This window comes from Calonectris borealis, chromosome 4, assembly GCF_964195595.1.
Source record: "Calonectris borealis chromosome 4, bCalBor7.hap1.2, whole genome shotgun sequence".
NCBI classification, from domain to species: domain Eukaryota; kingdom Metazoa; phylum Chordata; class Aves; order Procellariiformes; family Procellariidae; genus Calonectris; species Calonectris borealis.
In genome coordinates this window covers 84,462,041-84,483,913 of record NC_134315.1, presented here as the reverse complement: position 1 = coordinate 84,483,913, position 21,873 = coordinate 84,462,041, and the positions used below count along the sequence as shown (strand labels likewise).

Sequence of the window (21,873 nt, the reverse complement as noted above, 5' to 3'; positions counted from 1 at the left end):
TTTTCTGTCCATTTAGCGAGAACAGCAGCCGGGATGAAAAATAACATCTATACCTCCTGCAGGTGGTCCAGTGCTGGCACGCCTCCCAAGAACTGCAGCACACCGGTGTCTCAATCATTTTAGGTGCTGACAGATCCAGCAGATAAAAGCTCAGCCCTATTTATGTGGTTGCAGTGTTTGATGGGAGAGAATGTTCTGTCTCTTTGCAGTCTAGATACTCATTAATCTGAAAGCTAAAAGAAAGGATATTTTCCTGTTCACAACAATGGCAGAAGCAGCCTCTTGCACTTACAACAGAATGGGCTAGAGTGGCCACATTCTTTTTTTGTCCGCGACTTGGCTTTTTTTGTCCAGATTTTTTCCTTTAATAATATTTGGCTTTGCTAGGAATATTGGGATTTCTCTTTGCAAGTGCTTCACTAACAACTTCAAGCAAGCAGAAGACTGTAGTATCATTTCAGCTGCTTTGTCCAGGACCAGTCACCTTTTCTGTCACTGAACCATTGTAAAGCTTATAACCAAAACCGGACATCTCATGCCCTTTTTCTGCTCTTATTTCTTGTCCAGGAAGATCTACTGATATCCCTGAGGATGGACTCGTTTTCGGTTTCACATCTGCTCCCACAGCCTCGGACTCAGCACGGGCACCCCTCTGGTAGGGAAAAGCTGAGTGTGGTTGTTCAGTGTGACTACTGGGGTACTGTGGAGAGTGTATGGAAGGCATGTATCTAAGTCTGTCCCCTCCCTCTTTTCTGCCCCAGGTCACCACAGTAAAATGCAGCACAACAAAATGTAATTACAGTGCTTCTTAAGGCAGTCTAATTAGGAAGCCGAGTTTTTCCCCACGTATCTTTTAGCCAGGAGATATGCTGGTAAGGCACCAGTACCTATGCATGAAACATCCTTCTCCCCGGAGCCCACTCTGAGTTTCATCCCCCACCGTCTCTTCTGTTAAATAAAAACAGCATAAGCAATTCCCCAACCTGCTGTTGCTGTGACTGCAGGCGTTTATGCAGCAAGAGAAAGGCGGGTAGCCCTCTTAGTGACTGCTTTATCCTCTCCGTGGGTCCGGGCAGGTCCACAATTCCACCTGGAGGCCAAGTCTGGTACAGCAGCCTCTTGTCTCTGAGACAGCGTTCAGAGCTTGCTCTTAATGATGCTAAGAGTTCAACACCAAATCCAAAACGTGTAGGTCTAGCCCCGTGCTTTTCACGCACGTCAGATTCATTCCACCTGACCATTACTTATGTACAAGAACGTTTTGCTCTCGCCCTGCAAGCTACCGCTGTATTGTGACTGAAGTTGTTCCTCACAGTTATCCCTAGCTGTGATCGCATATTAGTGTTATTAGATAGGATCAAAAGTCACTGATGGGAGACTCGATCGATACATGCTGCACCATACTTACGTTGCATGTGAAGAGTTTTAGAGGACAAGGAGAACTGTCTCCTCTTTGGGTGTAACTCGGCTCTTTAAGACGGAAGTTTTCACCTTCCTGATTCGCTTCACGTCAAACAGCACAAGTCCCCAAGCAGCTCTGTGGGACTCAGACCACCCCTCGCCAATACGAAAAGTGACCATTATTTAGTTCTGCCTTCTGTTTCTAACCTTTTATTCTTCCACATAAGTCATTTCGCCTCCCCTCTCTTGTGGAATCTTTGGTAATAGACCCTGTTGATTTCCTCCAAGGAGCCGCAGTATCCCTACCACCTGGGTCCCCAGTGCCTGCGGGCATTCGGGCAGGTCCTGAGCCACAGTTTTTGCCGACAAAAGCTGCTTTAACCCTTCCCCGGTATTTTAGGTGTGGTGCTTTTTTCACTATTCCTTTTCTTTTCTCTCCTAATTTGCCTGGTAAAGGCATCAACTTACTGGTCTGTAGTTTTCCAGACTTCTCAGAAGACTTACCTTTAAAACCAGGCCATTTTCACATCTGGTACCAAGGCAGGTGTAAAGGAGAGGTTTGGCATCTGCTGTGTTTTATCTCCACATGTAGCATGCTAGAGTTGGTAGTCCTTTAATCTCTTCTGCCTTTGACCATTTCTTAAACCTCGGAAGCTACCTTCCGTTCTAATAGCCTCTTTAACACCGTTTAATTACGTGGGCCCTTAAAACATCTCTCCCGCATAAACTGAAGTTATTTTTTTCTGCACTCCAGAATCAATAGAGCATTCTCACAAGTGGTAACTCCGACGCACAAACACTGACAGGTCTGACACTCCCTCCACCGGTGGGAGAGGAAATTTATTTCAGCTTTGCCAAGTTAAATACAAGCTTTTGTTGAAATGAATTGTCAGCCACGTCCGTGCGTCCTTGGGGCTACACCACCTTGCGGTACTTCCACTCCACTGCATCTTAATTATCCTGGAGTTACAGGGCAGGCACTGCTCGAAGTTCATAGGTACTTTCCTATATCAGTCTTGTTGACTTCCGTTAGATATCATTCCTAGTATTAGTGTTCATATTGGAATGGTGATTTTTTTCAGTACTTCAGAGACCAGGACAAAGCCAACCAAGTGCGTAATCAGAAATATTTGTAGCCTGAAGAGTCAAGAAAAGGTAAAGTACTAAAGAACAAGCCCAGTGTAAAATAAGCAGTTGGCATATCAAGTAAGATTTGTTAGTATATCACCTTTACATACACCTTTTGAATGCAACAGCATTTACTCAGTTTATGTACCAGGGAAGGCTTGCAATAACATGTTTTTCTGGAAACAGACTTGGTGGAAAACGGAGCTAAGGAAAACCAGAAGAGGTCAAGACAGACAAGGTAAGTGAGAGCTAGCAGAAATGATTTTTACATTCGTAAGAACTTCTGACAAAATCCAAGAACCGTTTTGGTTTTGTTTCAGCTGGTAAATTAAATAAAAACCCACAGATTTTGCAAGACAAATTTCAAGTTATGAAACTTTATTTCCTAACATCAGTGTTTGAACAGATACTGCAGTAATTAAAAAAATGACTCCACTTCTAAAAATATTTTAACAGCATATGGTTAAAAACATTTTTACTCCACAGAGGCTCCGGCAGCTTGTAAAAATGAAGTGCTGCAGTGACACGTGCAATTGGGACATAGATAGAAGTTCCTAGATACAAACAACGTGAGGATTTGAGTGTCTTAGCTCAGTCCTTTTTAACTACATTTGCCATTGTGTTTGCTTTTTGTGGTAAAATAAGAAAAGCAAAAACCCCAGTTTAAATGAAGATCTTTGAGCAGATATGTCGTAAAAACAGTGTGTGGCATAGCAGCCCCAGGCACCCTGGCAGACCGAGCGGAGCAAGGGCAGCCACGACTCGCGTTAGGTCTCTGGTGCACATTTTGCTGCAGAAGCCAGCAGGGGCCAGTGCAAGCTCACCATGTCGGGCTGCAGACTACCTGCAGCCCGAGCCCAGCTAGTACTGGCGGGCACCCTACCCCACTCCTTCCCTGGCAGCAGTTTAGCTGCTCAGCACACCCCTTGGTCATCTCACCTGCTAAAAATCTCCCCTGGTACCTTAGCAAGGCGAGCTGAGCAGAGCCAGAAGCCACCTTGAACCAAAAGTCCAAATACCAGACAAGGTCCTGGTGATGAAACACGACCAAGGTAAAACCGAGAAATCAATCCCCAAATCACATCCAGATTCTCCGGTCGAAAGCGATAAGAAAACAATCCAGTCTGCAGATCAGGATCAGTAGGGTCTATAGCCAGGCATAGATGTGTCTACTACTGAAATAAGGACCAACACTCCTACAACACAGCTCAAAAAGAGAGCAATTCCTCCAGGCTGAGCTTAAATAGTGTCGTGGGCCCATGCTCCCATCAAGCATGGGGGTCAAGGGGAGGGGAGGTTCCAGATGAGGCAAATCAGGATAATTAAGGTGAATGGGTGCCCTCAGAGTGCAGACGCCGAAAGAGCTCTTACTTGTCGTTTTGCGGCATGGAGTTACCAAGGTGTCATTGCCATATGAAGTCCGTTACGCTGGGAAAAAGCGTATCCTGCATCTGGCAGGGCATTGCCCATTGGTGTGGGATAGAGGAAGCAGAAGGATCCGACTCCAGAAGAATGTCACCTTTCATGAATTTTCAGGTAACAAAGGCAGCTGTCTGCGAACAGCAGAGACAAAGGACTGTCCGTCTTTGAAAAAGATTGTCATTTAAGTGCAAATCTGTGGTGTTGTATGTCAAGAGAGTGGTGCCAGGCTTGTAAAAATGGTTGTTGATCTGTGAGTCTTCAACTTCAGGGTATTTCACTAGATATTCCTTAATTTTTCGCAAAGGTGTCTGAAATTCTGAAATTTATTGCTGTAAATGAAGGCTTGAAAATTCAGAGCCAACGCGTGCAGTGCTACTGAGCTGACTACTACAGAAGCGCACAGGGCCCAGAGAGGATCCATGCAGATACCAGGTGCTCTGGGAGAGGAGCATTCATCTCCCGGCCCATATGCCTCCCGTAATAGCTCGACATTTACTGCTTAGATATGGTTTCTGTTTCTGCAATAACTTTTGCATAAAATTTCACACCTGAAATTGCTTCCATTCCTGCACCTGTTAGAACCTGTGCTCTCCGCACAGACCTGGGCGATCATACCATCCAACTTACAGTCCTAAAGACACTCCTATTTCTCTACAGCTTTCTAGCTGATGGAACATCATCTCGTTGGAGACTGCCTCTGTCAGCCAGCAGCCTATGGTTTCCTGCGGTGAAGACTGCCTACTGCAAGCGTGGTACATTTCCCCTGTGCGGCGTGCGCTGGGGAAGCTGGGACAACACCGTTCCAGAGGCTGAATTTGCATTTCCAGTGGGCAGCTTGTTCAGATTCTTCACTTGTAAGGACACGTGTAATGGCTTAGAAGCAAGGTATTGCCCGCAGGGCTGAGAATGACAGTTTCAGATGGATCAAATTCCAAACTGGAAGACACACCCTCTGAACCACTGCGCAGGGAAGAATCTTTCCAGAATTTCAGCATCTCCTAAACAGCTATTGACTTGTTTATGTTGCCTTACGCAGGAACATGCAGAGCTCGTTGTCCAAATCAGATAGCGATTTTATATACCGTTGTGTTCCATATGCCTCCCTTTTCATCTGGCCTTGTTTTTCCAAAGCACTTCTAGACAGAAAGACATTCAGATGTCCTCAATGATGAGATAAAATTTTAGCCTTGTTAATTCCCACGAAACCTAGCGTAGGTTGTAAATGTGTTAGCCAAGCACTGAGAGAAGATTTAGCCCTTCGAAGTTGGAGACGCTATTGTTTCATCCAGCGCCACTGAAATGCCACCGCCTCTGCCATCGAGCTGACACGGAACTGCAGCCATAGCACGCAGCGCCCACTGTGCTCTAGGACCCTTCTCAGAAGAGTTTGGGCCTTGGATATCTGAATGAGAAGAAAAATGTGATCCATACAATCAGAGACTCGGGAGGAGAATATGAATATGACACAGTAAGTATATAAAGGTATTTACTCGTGGTAAAATATGCTAGACAGCTGCACGGTCAAAGGGTTTATTTGATATTGTAATAGAAAAGCAGCGTTATGGAAGGACAGGAACGATCCGGAGCAAGCAGTTGCAGTGCCTATGGGGTGATTTTCAGCAAGAAGATTGAGCAGAGGTGAGGAGTGTCTCAGTGTCAGAGGGTGAAGTTTCTTAGGTAGAACTGAGGAGTCACGGAGGTCTCTTCAAACCGCGAAACCCAAGGCAGGACCTCAGTGAGTCAGCCCAATCTGTTTCGCTTTGCACTTTCTCCTTCGCAGCGCTCTCTGTGCTTGTCTGAGATTTTCAAGAGCGAATTAATAAATAAATGCTACGGATGCTTACAGATCGTCTGCTCCGCTGTCTGTTTATATATCTAATGCAGTACAAAAATTAAAAAGTCAGTTCTCTCTCTAAACAATTTTCGTGATGCATTTCAGGGATGTTACTTGCTTACGCAGTCAATATTCATTATGGAAATGTTTTTAAGTCTCAGATGTTGCTGTTTTTATGCTAGCTTCCCAGCAGTTTGATGTATCACTCAAGTTATTTGTGCTTAGCAGCATACAATGAAGAACTGTATGCCACGCAGAGACACCGGGACACAATGTGAAGAATGTCTGCACTGCGCAGCAACTGTGAGCGAAGGAGCGTGGGCTGCTCGGACACAGAGACGGGCTGCAATTGCCATGCATCGCCCCCATGCCCACCAGCGTCTGATTCCTCACTTCATAATCACAGAGCAAAAACGAGGGAGTGCTGTTTCTCACGCTGTTCCTTTTCAACCTGAACACTTTTATTACACAGAGAGTTACATATGTAAGGATAACTGAAACTTACTTCAGTGTGCTTCGCTGCACTGACAAACTATGTCCTCATCTGTACAGGAGAAGCTCTGGTGTATCATGGCTCTTTAAGGGAATCTGATTTTCTTCTAGAACGGATGCTAGAATAAATGAGGTGGCATAAGTGCGAGCATGCTCTTCGTACTGGTTATCTGGGCACCTGGTATGAGAACACATTATAGGAGCTGAGCTCTTGCTAGATGACTTGTGGTTCAGTCTCCTAGGTCCCCTAACGATGCTGTATGCACTAAAAGGTTATTTTCATTCAGTATTGATGGAGTTTCATCATTTTATGCCATCAGGAAACTTGGTCCAGTAGAGTCATGTAAAATACAGTGGAGGTGTCACATAGTTTTGTATCAGACATTCTTTACTAACCCTGCTTTATAATCTCAATCTCATTAAAACATCTGCCAAATCCACTTTCCATATCCTCTCTCATCCTTCCCATTTTCTGGAAGTTTGTAGGTTCCAGCAATGCTGGCTAGCACAGGCTGTCATTCTTTCTTAAAGTGACTTCCATTTGTGTGAAAAACTTGTACTTTCTGTTAGCAGGTATGAAGAGAATGATAACTAGAAATCTGGGCTACTTTTTTTAACCACTAAAGTGTTTACATAGACAATGGCAAGGCATTTACATGACTGCTCTTTAACCCATATCCAGCCTAGCATTAAGCTAATTTAACATGCTTCGTAATTATGACTCAACATCAATTGCTGTGAAGCAAGAATATTTATCTTAGTCTAGTAGTACACGACACTGCATTTAGGTAGTACACTATATAGTAGTGACATTCCTGAAGTGCAGCTTACTTCAAACTTTTTTTTCAAATCTATCTTGCAGTTTACACGGAAAAAAATTTGCTGTCGAGCTCTTCTCCGGAATTTGCCGGAGACTTGCGTGTGCTCAGAGCATCTCAGGATATGAAACCGTGTAAATTTTCAGAAGGTGAAAGCCTGAGGAAAAAGAGATGATATCTTTGACAGTCTGACCGGTCGGGTAGGGAACACTGACAGCATGACAGTAAACAGTCTCCCAGATCGCCTTGAATTCAGTGACGTGCAGGCACCTTCAACGGGGCTTCGGACAGCGCTGCAGACCGTATGCTAGAGATGCTTAATCATTTCATAACACAGTGCCGTGTGCTGCAGCAAAGTCAAGAAAACAATGTCTGATTTGCATTGTGTTCATTACAAATTGAACTCAGACTGATTACTGGTAGACTTTTTTGTATAAGGTTCACGTATTTATAATGTGACTCTAGGACTGATCTTCCGTGGAGCCGAGACACTTCCTGTTTCTTCACTGAGTTTGTAGAGAAAATAGAGACTTGCATACGTATGTGATGCAAAATATATTGGAATTAGAGTTATTGCTGATGTTTGCTTTACGATTTAGGACATTTTAGGGTGAGGAGAATGGGGACGATTTGGGCACAATAATTGTCCCCTCTCAAATAGTCATACAACACTGCAAATTGAATCTTCCCATTTGTACACAGTCTAAAGGCAAGTATAGAAGTAAGAGAAAAAATAACCGGCGGGTTTGCAAGGGCAGTTCCAACGGCAGCAGGTGGGTACGCCTTCACAGCAACAATGGTAGTAGGTTCAAGTCAGGGTTAAGATGTGAAGCTTCCTCAAAACTCTAGTTTAGATTTAGTATGACTGTTTTATTGTGGAGATTACTGAACTGGTATTTTTAAAAGGAATATAAAATAGGGGACAGTCCACATTATGACTCAGCTGCTTTAGGAAAGAAGTAATTAAAGAAAAATAATTAGCATATTGGAAATGGGAGTCAGGTGCTACAGTCACATGACCCTCAACTGACCGTTAGACAGGAGTTACCTGAGCATAAAAGGATCCTATATTATAAATGAGAGGAAGGATAGAGGATGGTTTTCGGTGGAGCAACCTTGAGGACTCTTGGTTGTGGTTCTCTAAAGAAAGGCAGACCAGGGTTTTTGTATCCTGCACATAGAAAAGGCCAGATAACGAGCGACAGGTAGGAAAAAATCTAAGGAAGTGACGTTTTAAGGAGAATCTTGGATTTGATGATAATCTAGAGCTGGAAACCTTGAATGTGGCGGCGTTAAGGCTTGTAAATGCTGTGTAAATTGCCTGGGTGTGGTGAGGTGGTGATTTTATTCATGGTTGAGCTCTAATGGGAGTGAAAAGCTGTATGATTGTAGCTCTTTTGGAGAGGGCAGTTCTCTCTGGTTCTGCCCTTTATAATATTTTGTAGCTCCAGGCAATGAAAATCCTTGTATGGACTTACGAAGCTCTATAATATCAAATGGATGACTTAATGGGTGTATATAATCGATGCCAAGCCATGATGTATGACTAACAGTGTTTCAGATGCTTCGGTAAGGTCTGTCCCTGTAACAGTGACTCGTGAAGATAAAAACAGTGATATCTGCAAGCTGCTTTTCAGGTAGGTGAAGGTCAGTACCTGGGAAGTTCCGGCTCTTTAAATGATGTCAGAAACCATAGCCTTTAGCACATGTGCTGCTGCAAATACCAGTTCTGCTTCTTTTCTATTCCTTAAAAACTTGTGGCCCCGAAAATTCACTAAATGGTGTGTGTGTGAGGGATTATGGCCCATGATAGATAACAAGGCATTGTAGTGGATGTGTGCAATGCGTATTTAGTGATGTGAGGCGATCACCTGTTTCCGAGTTTCTGTTTTCAATGCCTATCAGTTGTGTCTGCAGAACATGTCCTGGCACACAAGTATTGCTGTTGGCACATTGGTGTGATGACAGAAAATAATCTCGCGAAAGAATGGGAGGTCCTTGGCAGGGTAAATCCAGTTGTTTTAAATTCCTTGATTTGTTCCTATTATCAACACAATCCTCTTAGTAATATAAAGGAATGAATCGATCGCTTGTTTTCTGTTAGTTTCAGATATTGTCAGTTGAGGCTCTACCTTGGCGTTGCAGTAGCTGGCCCAGAAAGTCCACGAAGAATTTCCCATGTTTCGAGTTAATGATCTGAAGTTGTCCAGAAATAGCTGTTTGCAAGCAATATTAGGGACTTTCCTTCTCATTATAAAGCACAGAAGTCTGTTGTGAGCTCCTGTATATCCTGTTGTGTATTTCAAAACACTTCCACTGAAGTCCAGCGTGCATGTATGATCTTGCTGTGGCCAGCCTTCTTATTATGACTGTGCACTACAAAAATAGAACAGCAATCTCTTAGTTTTTTCCATTCTAGATGTTCTTCTAGCTTTAGCAGACTGTTTGTTAATGATTTGAGGCCAAGTTGTTAAACAGCTGAACTCCAACTTCCTATTACTTATTAACTTAACATTATTTGTATATTAATCATGCAAGGAGCCAGAAAGGTAGCACAGCCTTTAAAGGTTCAAGGAGCGTCACATTCCCTGCCTGTTCTAAACATTTAAGGAGTGAAATAATACAACGAAGTTGTGACTTGTTCTTAGATTTCCAGGGCATATAAATTACTTTTATCATTAAAGATGAAAAAATAATGGTCCCTGGGCATGGATTATTTACTATGAAAGGAACGGAAGCATTCTCTTTCTTGCAGTTTAGAGTGAACTTATTTCTGCTATGTAGCCCTAAAGACCTTGGGTTTTTTTTTTTCCTCTGATGTGATTCCTAGTCTGCACCGACTAGTCTCCACAAAGTACTTATCAGGTAATTGTGTGTGACTGAAATGAGATCAGAACTAGGCCATTGGTAGTAGTTCAAGTGTGAGAGTGAAAACGACAAATAAACGTGAGCCATGTTCAGCAAGCCAATGTCAAAATCAGCACACCTGGTTAAACTGGAAATGAGAACTGTAGTCCTTTATTATTATTGGGTTTTTTACTGCTCTATGGTATTAAATTCCTACTGAGACATCTTTGCATGGGTCCAAGTAATTTAAGCATTGGGTTTGCACAACTCGATTACAAACTTAAAAAAGCTATCCTGAGAAAACTTAAATTAATCTTAAAAAACCCAAAAAAACCCTTAAAAGTTGGGAGTCAGGGCGAAGCTTGAGTTGCGCTGAAGGGTTAACATCACATTGCCCTGTTGTAAGTTAATGATGTGGTCTTCAGTTCTAAAAATACACGGGTACCTCCTCGTACCTAACAGCTTTACAATGTAACTGTCCAGCAGGGTGGTATACTTGTCAGAAACAGATAGATTTGACATTATCTTGGTTTAGAGACTTGAAGGTGCCAGGCTGTGCCTACTCTTTGCTCTAGCTCTCTGATCCAAGAGTGTCAGGCAGAGTGCTCAAGTGTCTGAAGCTGTCACAGGAAAAAAATCAAACCTCTGGCTTTAAACAAGTTGGGAAGTTGTATGCATTTGTGTTAAACAACTGCAGAAGAGACGGAGCAGCTCCAAGGGTTGACCTTGTCTTGAAGCTCCAAGCCCACCACAGCACAGAGCTTCTATGCTGTTGTGAATTGAGCAAAAATCTTGTATGTCGACTCTTCCTGTGTTTTGAGAGACTTCTCAATGTTATATATACCACTGAAATCTTTATTGAAATATTTTTCAGGTGCAGAGCTAGAAACTGCACCATAAACTGTAATCCCAAGTATATTGTGTTGTGTGTACAGCAATGAATCAAGCTTTTGAGTACACTAGAGGATAACGATGTGATCAAGAATCAGATATTTATGGGTCTGTTCTGCCTCTCTCTAACATAAAAGTATATAAAGCAGAAGTAACTTGCTATAAATCACAGTGCAGTAAGATTGGTATGAAGTAAAATTCAGACTCAGTGTTTTTCATGCTTTTCTCTCTGTGGCCCTATAACTTAAAGTTTTAGGCTTGATACTGTGAATAAATTGTTTGCTGTAAATGGATGGGCAAACGGTAGGAGCTTGGTAGGTATGTGTTGGTTCAAGTATTTTTTACAGTTTAAATGTCTGCTTGTACGATTAGCTGCTGAGCGTTTCAGCTAAGCAGCGATGCATTGTCTCTTACAGACACAGCTCTTGCTCAATGAATGATATTCATAAGGCTATTAGACAGTTAAGCAAGAGATTGAATATACGGTTGTATGTGATTAAGTGATCAAGTTGTCAGAATTTTGGTCATAATGTTATAAATCCATATATTTATACTTAGGCATGGTCTGATTGTACGTATTGGTTATTCCACTAAACACTAAGGACTGGCGTATATCTGGAGAAGGAAAAATGCCTTTATCCTATGGATTCGAAAACAGACAAGAGGAGGTTAAAGCCTAACAGTGCTTTCAGCACAGGATGTTTCAGGGTGTGCCCTGTCAGCAAATAATTACAAGAGTCAGCAGGTTGCCGCTCATTATAAAGTTAGTGATTAAAGTGTTAACTGGAGCCTCCCCGTAGGTGTAACCGTGACTAAGGGAGCGCTCCTGTCAGCCGCTTGGAGGAAGGAAAGTGGGTAGGTATATATTCCCGACATGCACCGAGGTGCGGGGAGTGTCCTGGGTTTCTAGCACTCCCAGTTTGTGAAGCAAAATAGTAATTAACAGCTCTGTGGGTTCCATGAAGTAGCAGAGGTAGCTGTCAGCCAGTGCAATGCTGTCATGCCTTGTCCAGGGCTCAGTGTAAGGTATGTGAAACTCCTCCTCTGCTTCTCCTTCTCTGATCGTACGTACAGGTAAGCGAAATGTAAAGCCGGAGCTGTTCTTCTGCTTGCTGTGTAACCTGCAGTGTCAGTAGAAAGCAAGGTCCTTCGCAGTCACCCAGAACTCGAGTCAAATTCCTTTCGGGTAATTAGGGTGCCGGAGGGAAGGAGAAATGTTCGGTCAGAAATTCTCGGCAAGGAAGTTCCTAAACGTGGAGGTGGCTTTGAGTGAATCAGAGTTGTGATTAAAACGGGCAGATAATAGGTAGTGCTGCTGCTCAGCGCGTACGTGGGCACAAGCCTTTGCTGCCCTGCGTTCAGTCACCAGTGTGATTTAAAAGGTTATGTCGGTGACCTTGTCTGTTCTTTTTGGCAGGTAAAAGTTACCTTTCCTGAAATAGAAAGTAACTTCTCTTCATAATAGTGGATTACTTAGCATTTGAAATAGATTTGGTGCAAGCCCTGCTCTGTCATCATCGTTTGTGTGAGGGGAGGGAGCTTGTATCTCTTTGTGACTCAAAGATAAGGGGCCGTGTTTACAGATAAATACCAACTTGCTTTTGGTTTCAGTCATGAAAGCCCATTCTGAACGTGCCTGAGCAGAGGGGTTACACCGTGGTTTATATTCAAGTAGTGCTGCTACTGCTCTGTACGGTAGCAGTTAATTTTTAAAATGAAGTGTAAAGACAAAGAAAAAAGCCCCCCTGTTTTCAGTGGGGAAAATGCAAGTGTTTCCAATAAGTACTTTCTTTTGATTAGACCTTTGCTTTGCTGGTGAGGACGTGTAAGTTTAAAAAAAAAAAAACAACAAAAAACCCAATAACTAACAAAAAAAACCCCACACCACTAAAAAAACCCCAAAACAAACAAAAAAAACCACCTACCAAAGAACACACCAATGTAAAACCCAACATGAAGGCTCATGTAACTAGAGCGTGTGACTAGGTGAAGACTAGTAAAATTATTTTGCTGATATTGAATTTCTTATGTATGTAAATAAATCCTAAACTCATTTTTATAGAAACAGATAATGGTCCAAAATTTTGCTAAATACCAGACACTTCTGAGTTTAGAAAGTGACTTAGGTATGTGTGGTGTTGTGCCTGCAGTGCAAAGCTCTTTGTGCTGTACGAAATATTAGATGCATACGTTGTCGGCAGCTACGTTAATAGAGAGCTGAGCCTTGTGGTTTATATGCGAGAAACTGAGAAGGTTCACCCCATCCTGACTTTCTGTGGTTTTGGAACAGCTTTGGGAAGCGCTGGATAAAAATATCTAGAAATCTTTGGGGAGGTTTGGGTTTTTAGTTCTTAACACGGGTAGGACCTCTGCATAGCACACGGCTCGCTCTGCAGTCCCTATCTTAATATATGGATGCGCCAAAAAGCACGTCCAGGCTGTTACATACAAATTAAAATGCTGCTTTGCTGCTCTTGCTTGGCTCAACTCTGGATGTTGAGTGTCCCTCTCCTTCCAGCCCTCCTGTACAGTTGCCTCCTTTTGTCCTCGTGTAAAAATCTGTGTGGCCGTTTGCTTTTACCTTTGCTTTGTCATTCCTCCCCTCTCCTGTCCCTGTGCTGTTCCCTTAAGCAAAACTTAAAAATCACTCGACTTAATAAAACTAAAGAAGTCCTCTCATCTGCCTCTCCACTAACACTTTGAGTTTTTATTGGAAAAAAACATTTCGGGTAAGATATAAATCTTAAAGAAAAGTAAAGTTCACTATCTCTGTGAGATTTGTCTTGTGCCCTGATGTGGCTATTGATCCTCTCGCAGCTTTGGGTTTGAGCGGTGGTGATTCTTCCATTTCCTTTTCCTAGACTTCTCCAATACTTGCAGTCTTCCTCTGGAGTTGCTCATTTTGCATCTGCCCCACTTCTGATTTACTCCTGTCTTTTCCTTCTGTTTCTTTTCTTTCCTTCCAAAAGTATTTTAGGCTTCAGTCAGTCTTCCTCCTAGCGTTAAGTTTGTTCTTGGTTAAGTCTCAGGCCAGGAAGTTAGTCCAGCTGAGGTCCCACTTTGAAGGTCTTAACTATCTGAGACAATTCTGTGGTTCTAGTCCAGTTTAACGTGATGCTGAAGACGCCTGCCTGACGCTAAGCAAGTCAGAAGATAGCTTTGAATAGATGGCCACAATCGTGTCCTGTTGGAAGAGCTGGAAAATGAGCACATTTTTGTTAGTTGAAATCAAAGGGAACGATGGAAGAAACACACTTCATTTGTCCTGTTTGCTTCCTCAAAAGAGCCACAGGGAAGTGACGTGGAAAACAATAAAATACTGGGAGGTGATAGAAAATGCGACAGCTTTGTGGACTTACGGAGTGCCAGTGTAAATATACTGTCATTTGTAGTGTTTAGTAATTGTGCTGGGGAAGTCACTTCACGTTTTCAGCTCACAGGTTTCAGGGTTAACTAAAAATAAGGGCCGCGAGATGTGTGTGGCCAAAATGCGCCTATGGGAAGGGTACATAGAGAAGCGTTTTATCTCCAGGGGGAGCTGGTGGTGTGGAAATGTTTTGTACGAGCCTGATAAGCAGAACTGGTCACATAACGGAGGAAAACATAAGGAGCATTTTTTGTGCTTCTGCGCCAGCGATAGGAGAAAAGGCCAGTCTTTGTCCAGGCTCATCGGGCAGCGAGGGAGAGGAAAGGGGGAGGCGTTGGTGAAGAATTGTTCCCATCACCAGCTACTCGTCCAGTTTGTTTCATTGTCAGCATTTTAAAGGCATCCAGCTGATTGAAGATATGCTCAAGGTTTTTGAGGCAAATAATTTAGTGAGAGCCATTGACTGTGTAACGAAACAGGTAGTTCCACGATAATCTTTTCTTTTTGTGTGTGTAAAGATCACTTCTCTCAATCTGTAGAGATCCGCTTTTTCTTCCATAGGAATAATTTTAAAGTCAAATTCTATTGAAAAGAATGCAACCGTGAGCAGTGAATCGCGGCTAGAGCTTGTGAGAGTTGCTGCTCTACTTTTAATAGTGGTGACTTGGCTATCTGCTCTTCTTGACATGTTTTTTCCTGACAGGTGGGAGGAAGCTTAAGCGTATATCCAGTTATTCAGGTGCCAATGTACATAAACTCCTCTGCATCTTTTAAAATTGTTTTGAAATTACATTGGCATAGGCAGTTGATTCAGTTAGAGGTATTAGTAAATCACATAAAAGCAGATTTCAAGGTGTGGCCAATGGTTGCTGAACTCATTTCAGAGGGAAAGAAACAACGCCATTATACTGGTGTACAGCAATCTCTTCCTTATATACGAACTCATGTCTGTACAGAAGTGCCTGGGCTTTTTTGGCTTTCAGGTATGTTTTGGCCTTGATGGATGTCACCCAAAGGACAATGGGTATGTGGGATCCTTCCGCTCTTTTCAGTGAGCTACTGATCAAGCGCAGTTAGGAATCCCAGCTGCTCGCGTGAAGCTCATTTTGATAGTGCGCTCTGGTTTTAGAGATTGTGCAGTAACTTCCTATATGTTTTGTAGGTTGAAGATATTTTTATGCAAAGCTATTTTTATGCAAAACATCTCGTTTCTCCACGTATATCTTTTTAGAAGTCGTTCATCTATGACTACGGAAACTTTATGTGACTCGTTCTAAAAAAGAAGCTCAGTAGAGTAGGATCATTTGCACAGAAGCTAGGCACTTACTCTTTAGTTAGCCACGATCTTTTCAAGCTTGAATTTCTTTTCTAAATTGATTTTTCTGAAGGCTACTTGTCATTAGTACTGTAGACAATAAACTGCTTTTCTGATGTCCTTGACCGGGCTCTGTCCCATGCAGTCTGAAGTCAGACTCGAGTCCATCTCCTGGCGTAAGGGAGAATGGTCATCAAGAGCTGTCAGGCTAATTCCTCTGTCGTCATGCCCAAGTAAGAGAGACATAAAAGCGGAATAATCAACTTGCCATGCAGTCCTTGGAGATTTTACTACTTTCGGTGGGGTTTCTTTTTTTCCACCCATCTGTGTGATGCCACTTCTTGGGCTGTGACTAAGTTTGTTCAGTGCAGTATCAGTTGTCTGTCTTGAGTCTCTGAGTCTCTTCATTTACTTTCCCCAGTCTGCCTTTTCTTCTAGTACCTGAGGGGGAATGAAAGCAGCCAAGACTCCATAATTAAGCTTATTGAAGAATGCTTTGTTGGAGTCTCATGGGTCTGGCTTGCTGCCTGCACGAAGTGCTGGAATCACTACATGGTGATCTGTAAATTATATTGCTACATCACTTTAATTATAGCCTTGTTCTCTCTTTAATATCTCAGCTGCTTTCTTTGTGTGCTGCAGGACTCTGCCAATGATCAACACTTCTCCTCCTCTTGTGTAGTTTTATGAACCTGTTTAAGGGTGGTTTGCTGAGTCACTTTTTTTTTGGTGACCCTGGGCAATGCTCTATCCATAATTAACAAATGAATCCTAACCAGTAAATGGATTGCAGTGTCAGTCTACGAACAAGTGAAGCATAATTGTAGTGTCATAGTGGTGTGGAGTAGTCCTAAAACTACTGGAGAAAGTCCTGGTATATGTAGTATTGGGATTGAAGGTACTGTGATATTGCTGGGAATGGCTTATGTCTTTTTCTACTAGGAGTGGGAAATATATGGGTATTATGGCTAAGTACAAAGCAGTCAGAATATGGTATAGTTAGCCCGAAGCTTGAGTGTTTGGGCCTGTTTCACCTGGCAAGCTAAGGTTTTGCTGTTGTGTTTACCATTTAGTCTTTCTTAGTGGCGTTAGTGGATATTAAGTTTTTTGACTTTTTGTTTAGATTCATCTCTTCTGAATAAATGAAGAAAGTGACTATGAAAGCACAGCATCTACCTTCTGTTTCTATCAATGAGGAGAAGTTCATAACCAGGTAAAGTATTAAAAAAAAAAAAAATATTAATGACTTTCCTGCTTTCGTTAAAGTTACTCCGTTATTCATTGACAGGGGATCCTGTAGAGAGCTGAGCCTATAGCAGCAGCAGTTCCTACAACTTGCTTTCTATGAAGTGTCTACAGAACAAAGTTGCCCTTTATATGGATTTCAAAGAACAGAGCATTAAACCTTTTGGTCTGTGGAATTTGTTCATTAGGTAGGACAGCACTTCTAGAGGATACTGAAATAAAATTCATAATTAGAGAAGACGACCTTCTTAACTTTGAAATCTCTTGGAACTGAACACGAGTTCCAGTGTTTAACTTGAGCTCTACTTGTTTGAGACATGGGGTTTGGTCTGTAGTTCCAGATGGCAGTGTTTCTTTGCACAAAGACCTACTGGGTCTGCCAGCAATATTCTGTGGCGGGTGAAAATGGTTCTTTAACCTACTTGTAAAAAGCTTGGAGTTGCACTCAAAATGTATTTCCTGGGATGCATTTCCACAGTTGAATCTGGCTGGTAGGAATTTTTCCTAATGCTGTCATAAACCCAGAGCTTCCTGGCATATAGCTCCATGCCTTTTTTAGGGGATTAATTTTTCCTTTGCTGACCAGAGCACAGGAGCAGGAAGAGGGGGCTCTTTTCTCACTTCGTTACCATCCCTCTTGATGTTCCTGTGGGAAGAAGCTAACTATAAATGCACCCAGGGACGGGGCCTGTGATAGAATTTCTCATGCTGCAATAGGTGTTTGTATCTGAATCCCGATACTTCTATATGCGGCATGAGCAGTGCTGTTCATTTCTCCCTTGCAAGGAAGGGTGTCAGAGCTTTGCCCAAAGCACGCAGGCAGTAAGGGCATCCCTCCCCTTCTCCAGAAGAGTTGTTCCTTTTATACTCTTGCTAATTGGGACATAGTGCTTTTGTGTCAGAGGTAATTCATCTGTGTGCACTTCCATATTCTTGGCATACAAAAGCATTTGGAAACGTACCAGATGAACCCATGTCTCTGGGTTTTTATTCCCCTATATATTTGCCTGTTCAAGTGGTGAAATGTGGATCCTGGTCAAGACCCTTCTGCATTACAGTCATGGTTTTAAGTACTGTTCAAGTTACTTTGCCTTGCGGGGGGGGGGGGGGGGGGGGAGGGGGAATGTTTTAATAATCACTAACGTCATCCTTACGCGCTCAAGTTTGCTTCCAATGTAATTTCCAGACTATCGTCCCTCATCTATACGTTGAATCTGCTGTTACATTACCCCTCTTCAAGTTTTATCACGCAGATCTTGCTGACGTGGCAAGCCTGCTGTTGGAGAATTGCACAATGGCTGGATAAAAAGGCTGACCAAAGCACGTGGGACTATTTGGCTGGCCGAACTATTGTGTCTTTAAGCATAACTGCCATAAATACCTGTGGATAAATGCGTAGGGCTCGGGGGAGAAGAGGACACAGGTGAATTGTCCTGGGTTAGGGTTTCGAGTGAACACAGTCTGGGCTCTGTTGTGGTTTACCACTGGGGCGCTTGACCTTGTAGCTCCCTTGTGTCCTGCCTTCGTTACCGAAGGAAGTGGTGAATCTGCAGTATTTTGGGTTTGTCTAAGTTGTTCTAGCAGTTACTTAGCTTTGGCTTGCATTAATGGCTGCATTTGGCTGTTGTCACAAAGCCGTGCTGTGAGGAACAGTCTTGCAACACAACAGAGCTGCTGATTTTCTGGCAGCCTAACTCTGAAGAGATGACCACCTGCGTCTTGGTTAGGGCAGTCTTTGGGCCTTCGTAGTGAAGATAGGTTGCAGTAAGACTCGTTCTGGAACTGGTGGGCTAATGCCTGTGTTACTCCTTTCTGGGGCTAAAAGAAGAAGAAAAATGTGCTTTTCTACGGTCTCTCCACTACACAAGGACGAACAAGTCAGTGAGAGCTGCTGTTAAATCTCTCCCTAAGGGCTTTTCTAATGGCTTGTGTGGTTCGTCACCCTTGGTTGCACTAATGCAAGACTGAAACCTGAAAGTTTTATTTGTGCAAACTTCTGTGGAAGTTAATGGGAAGTTTTTCCAGACAAGGCAAGAAACTAAGTAAAAATCTTCAGAGCTTGCTCTGAGAAACAGGATCTGCCTCAGATAACCCTTACCACACCACTTCGTGCTTTTAGCCTATAATTTTATTTGCCTTTGCAGCCCGCATGGACTAAGAGTAATAGATGGGCCTCAGTATCACCAAAGTCCTTATGTATTCTTAATCTGTCTTCAGGGAACTGATCTCCCCAACTTACTACCTGGAAAAAGCTTGCAAAATAATAGCTGTCAATAAAATGATTGCCAAAGGTATTAGGCTGCAAAGTATTAGAAGACTTGGGTTTTAAGCAATTCGCAAGCAGGATCACCAGGTCTGTCACAACATCTGTGAAATAAAAGTACGCATCTCCGACTTGCAAATTAATCTGGCATTGCATCTGGATTTTGCCTGTGTATGAGGCCGAGACGTGCTTAATCGTGCTTACCTTTAGCCAGCGTGATTAAAATTTCGCTTGTATCTGATTCATATCTAAGTCCATTAAAACTTCCCCTTTTGATGGGATGACCTGAATACAGCCCCTGATAGCTCACAAGACACAAGGAACCTGACATGAGCTATTCCAACACAATGGAAAGAAAGGCTTTCACCACTTGTATTACTAGGGTTTAAGGTCAAAGTGAGGAGAAGCAAATGTTGAAAATGCTGTTTTGGAGCCCAGCACTTCGTTGATAAAGCCACTTAAAAATATTTTTGGGGAGTTGCAGTAAGTTAACAAAGTAAATAACTTACATCCAGAGTGTTAGAAGGGAATGCAGTTAACCTGCTTGAGTTCGGTGGTGCAGCCGTTGTCCTAATGTTACCTGCTCAGTAAAAGCCCTGTTTATCTTTTCCCTTCTCGCCACGGGAGAAGGCTCACCAGGCAGCAGGACACTGCCAAGTTCAGTTTATTAAGCGGAGCAAGGGAGGGATAGGGTATTTTCATTCGCACCCTCTGCGTGCCTCTCTGCCCCGGGCACGGCATATACACATTAACTAGCCTCCCTGCTCCCCAGCTTCCCTCGCCAGTGTGTCAGCAGCCAGGCCTGGGGGAAGGCCATGTTCCCGCTGACCCGTCTCCGTGTCGGGCTCTCGGGCAGCACTGTCCGTCAGTCCCGCTCGGGCACTCTGCTTCGATGCAGTGTCAGATGTCTGCCCGCCTCACCCCGAAGGAAGAAGCAGGTGCTACGGGTCTGCGTCCCGTGTACAGACTCGCATCGTGACATAGTTCTGCTTATTGTCGAGTGTTATTCAGAGATACCGTCATGTCCAGATGCTTTGGGTATGTACGAATGGTACGAGGTGACTGAGAAACACAGTCCTGCGTAAGGCATGTGCTGAGAGCTCTCAGAGAGACTGTAGGCAGGGGAGGCTGAAGGTGGAAGAAGAGCGCGTCTGTCATGAGCCACAGAAGAGGGTGCACGCTGCTGGAGTAAAGCTATGACAGTACCAGGAGAAGATACTTCTGTTGTCTTATTGGTACACTTAAAATCATATATAGCAGTTACCAGCCAAAATGATTTGTATTTCTTTGCGTAATCCAGCCTTCTCCTATTCTCTTGCACTGATTTCTTGGAGTTTCTTAGGTGAGATCTCTTGAGCAACACTGACTGTTTTATTTTGTAAGTTTACATAGTCAACTGTGCAGCCATTTAAACAGTCAGTTTGAGAAAATTGAGTCACAATCTGATCAGAGAGAAGCTATGAGATAATATTCATTTCGCCCCTGAAAATATCCTTCTGAACTGCTTTGCAATGATGGACAAGCTGATCCCGTTCCTAGGGGAGAGATCACTCTTAGGCTTGTCATCTCTGATAAGGGTGCCACTGTCACCATTGATAATGTCCTCGTGTTCTGGGACGTGGGTGTGTTGCGACTGTTAGAGGAAAACGACTGTTAAAAATTCTGCTGAAACTATTCATGCCAGTGTTTCCGATGCCCCAAGGCTGTACTGTAAAGTTCCTCTCTAAATGTATCTCTCTCAGAAGGTGGTGTGTAATACTGTGCATATAGTCTTGATCTGTATATTCCTGCACCTCCGACATTATTTCTTTGATGTTCTTGGTGAACTCTGACTGTTGAAATATTGAAATGTAATTTCTACTGAGCGTCGTTCCCATGTGTGATATGTTTTTCAGTGCCGGTGCTAGAGGTCAGTTCTTGGTTTTGGGGTGGGTTTTTTGTTTTGGTTTGGTTTTTTCCTTAAAATTGGTGTAGGAGTTCTAATAGTACTGCTGATAATACATGGGTCTTGAATAGTTTCAGTAGGTCACTGTGGAACTTGCTGTGAGAAGAGTTTGCGAATGCTGTCTGTTTTGCCTATGGTTCAGCTGTTATAAAATCTCATACTGGACAAAAACGTGCAAATAAGAGACACTATCTGGAAGCAAACTTGGTGTCTTCACTCACCACTGCAAGACGGTACACTGAACCATCTTGCTCGTTAGTCATCTCAGTTGGTGTTTTAAGATTGTCCGTGAGGAAGAATTCATATGCTTCCATGCAATTGTTTCCCATGCTTAATTATCTCTGCTGGTGGAAGTTGCTTTCTTCAATTACAATGTAAATAATCTCTGCTGTTTAATTGGTGTGGGGAAGAGCGTTTCATTCTTGATGGTCCTGAAATACGTATCACTTAGATCTGTTGTTTTTTCAGGTCTCCTTAGCCTGAGCTGCAGCTTGCATTTTGTCTTCACGCTTCATGCCACTTATCGCTCCCCCTGCTCCTCCTTGGAGTCTGTCAGCTTGGAGTGTATCCTCCTTCAAATGAGTCTGTCAGCTTGGAGTGTATCCTCCTTCAAAAACAGTGCTCAGAAGGCAGAGTACTTTGACCCAATTCAGCCTTGAGCTGTACTTCAAGCAGCCTTGCTCTGAGGAGGATATTCCCATGTCTATCTCCTTGTGTGGTGGTTACTTCTTGTACAACAGCATGGCGCTGCTGACCTGGGATCAGCAGCGGCTTAGCATAACCGGGAGGTGCTTTTCCACAGCGCCGGTGTCGAAGCAATCGTCCCCCAGCCTGTGTTTGTGCAACGTGGCATTTATTGCTTCTTACCCGTTTGCAAGGGCTGAACGGGCATGCCAGTGGTGTGG

The 21,873-nt window shown here is 43.2% G+C and overlaps 1 protein-coding gene and 1 long non-coding RNA gene across 6 annotated transcripts in view; both read left to right on the top strand.

Annotated features, from left to right (window-relative positions):
- The window catches only part of LOC142082325 (uncharacterized), a 63,480-nt gene extending 60,241 nt beyond the window's left edge, over positions 1-3,239 (top strand). For both annotated transcript variants that reach the window (XR_012673667.1, XR_012673666.1), the window contains one exon: positions 568-3,239. This is a non-coding gene — a long non-coding RNA (uncharacterized LOC142082325). The remainder of the gene's footprint in view (positions 1-567) is intronic.
- A 615-nt stretch (positions 3,240-3,854) lies between these two features.
- Positions 3,855-21,873, top strand: part of RASSF6 (Ras association domain family member 6) — a 28,163-nt gene continuing 10,144 nt past the window's right edge. The window contains exons 1-4 of one of the 4 annotated variants that reach the window (XM_075150424.1): positions 3,855-4,065; positions 4,609-5,419; positions 5,501-5,686; positions 16,639-16,728. In XM_075150424.1, the coding sequence (XP_075006525.1) occupies positions 16,658-16,728 (71 nt within the window). In that variant the 5' untranslated portion in view covers positions 3,855-4,065; positions 4,609-5,419; positions 5,501-5,686; positions 16,639-16,657. Of the gene's footprint in view, positions 4,066-4,608; positions 5,420-5,500; positions 5,687-11,199; positions 11,908-16,638; positions 16,729-21,873 lie in introns of those variants that run through there. The other 3 variants (XM_075150425.1, XM_075150426.1, XM_075150427.1) reach the window with 3 other exon arrangements.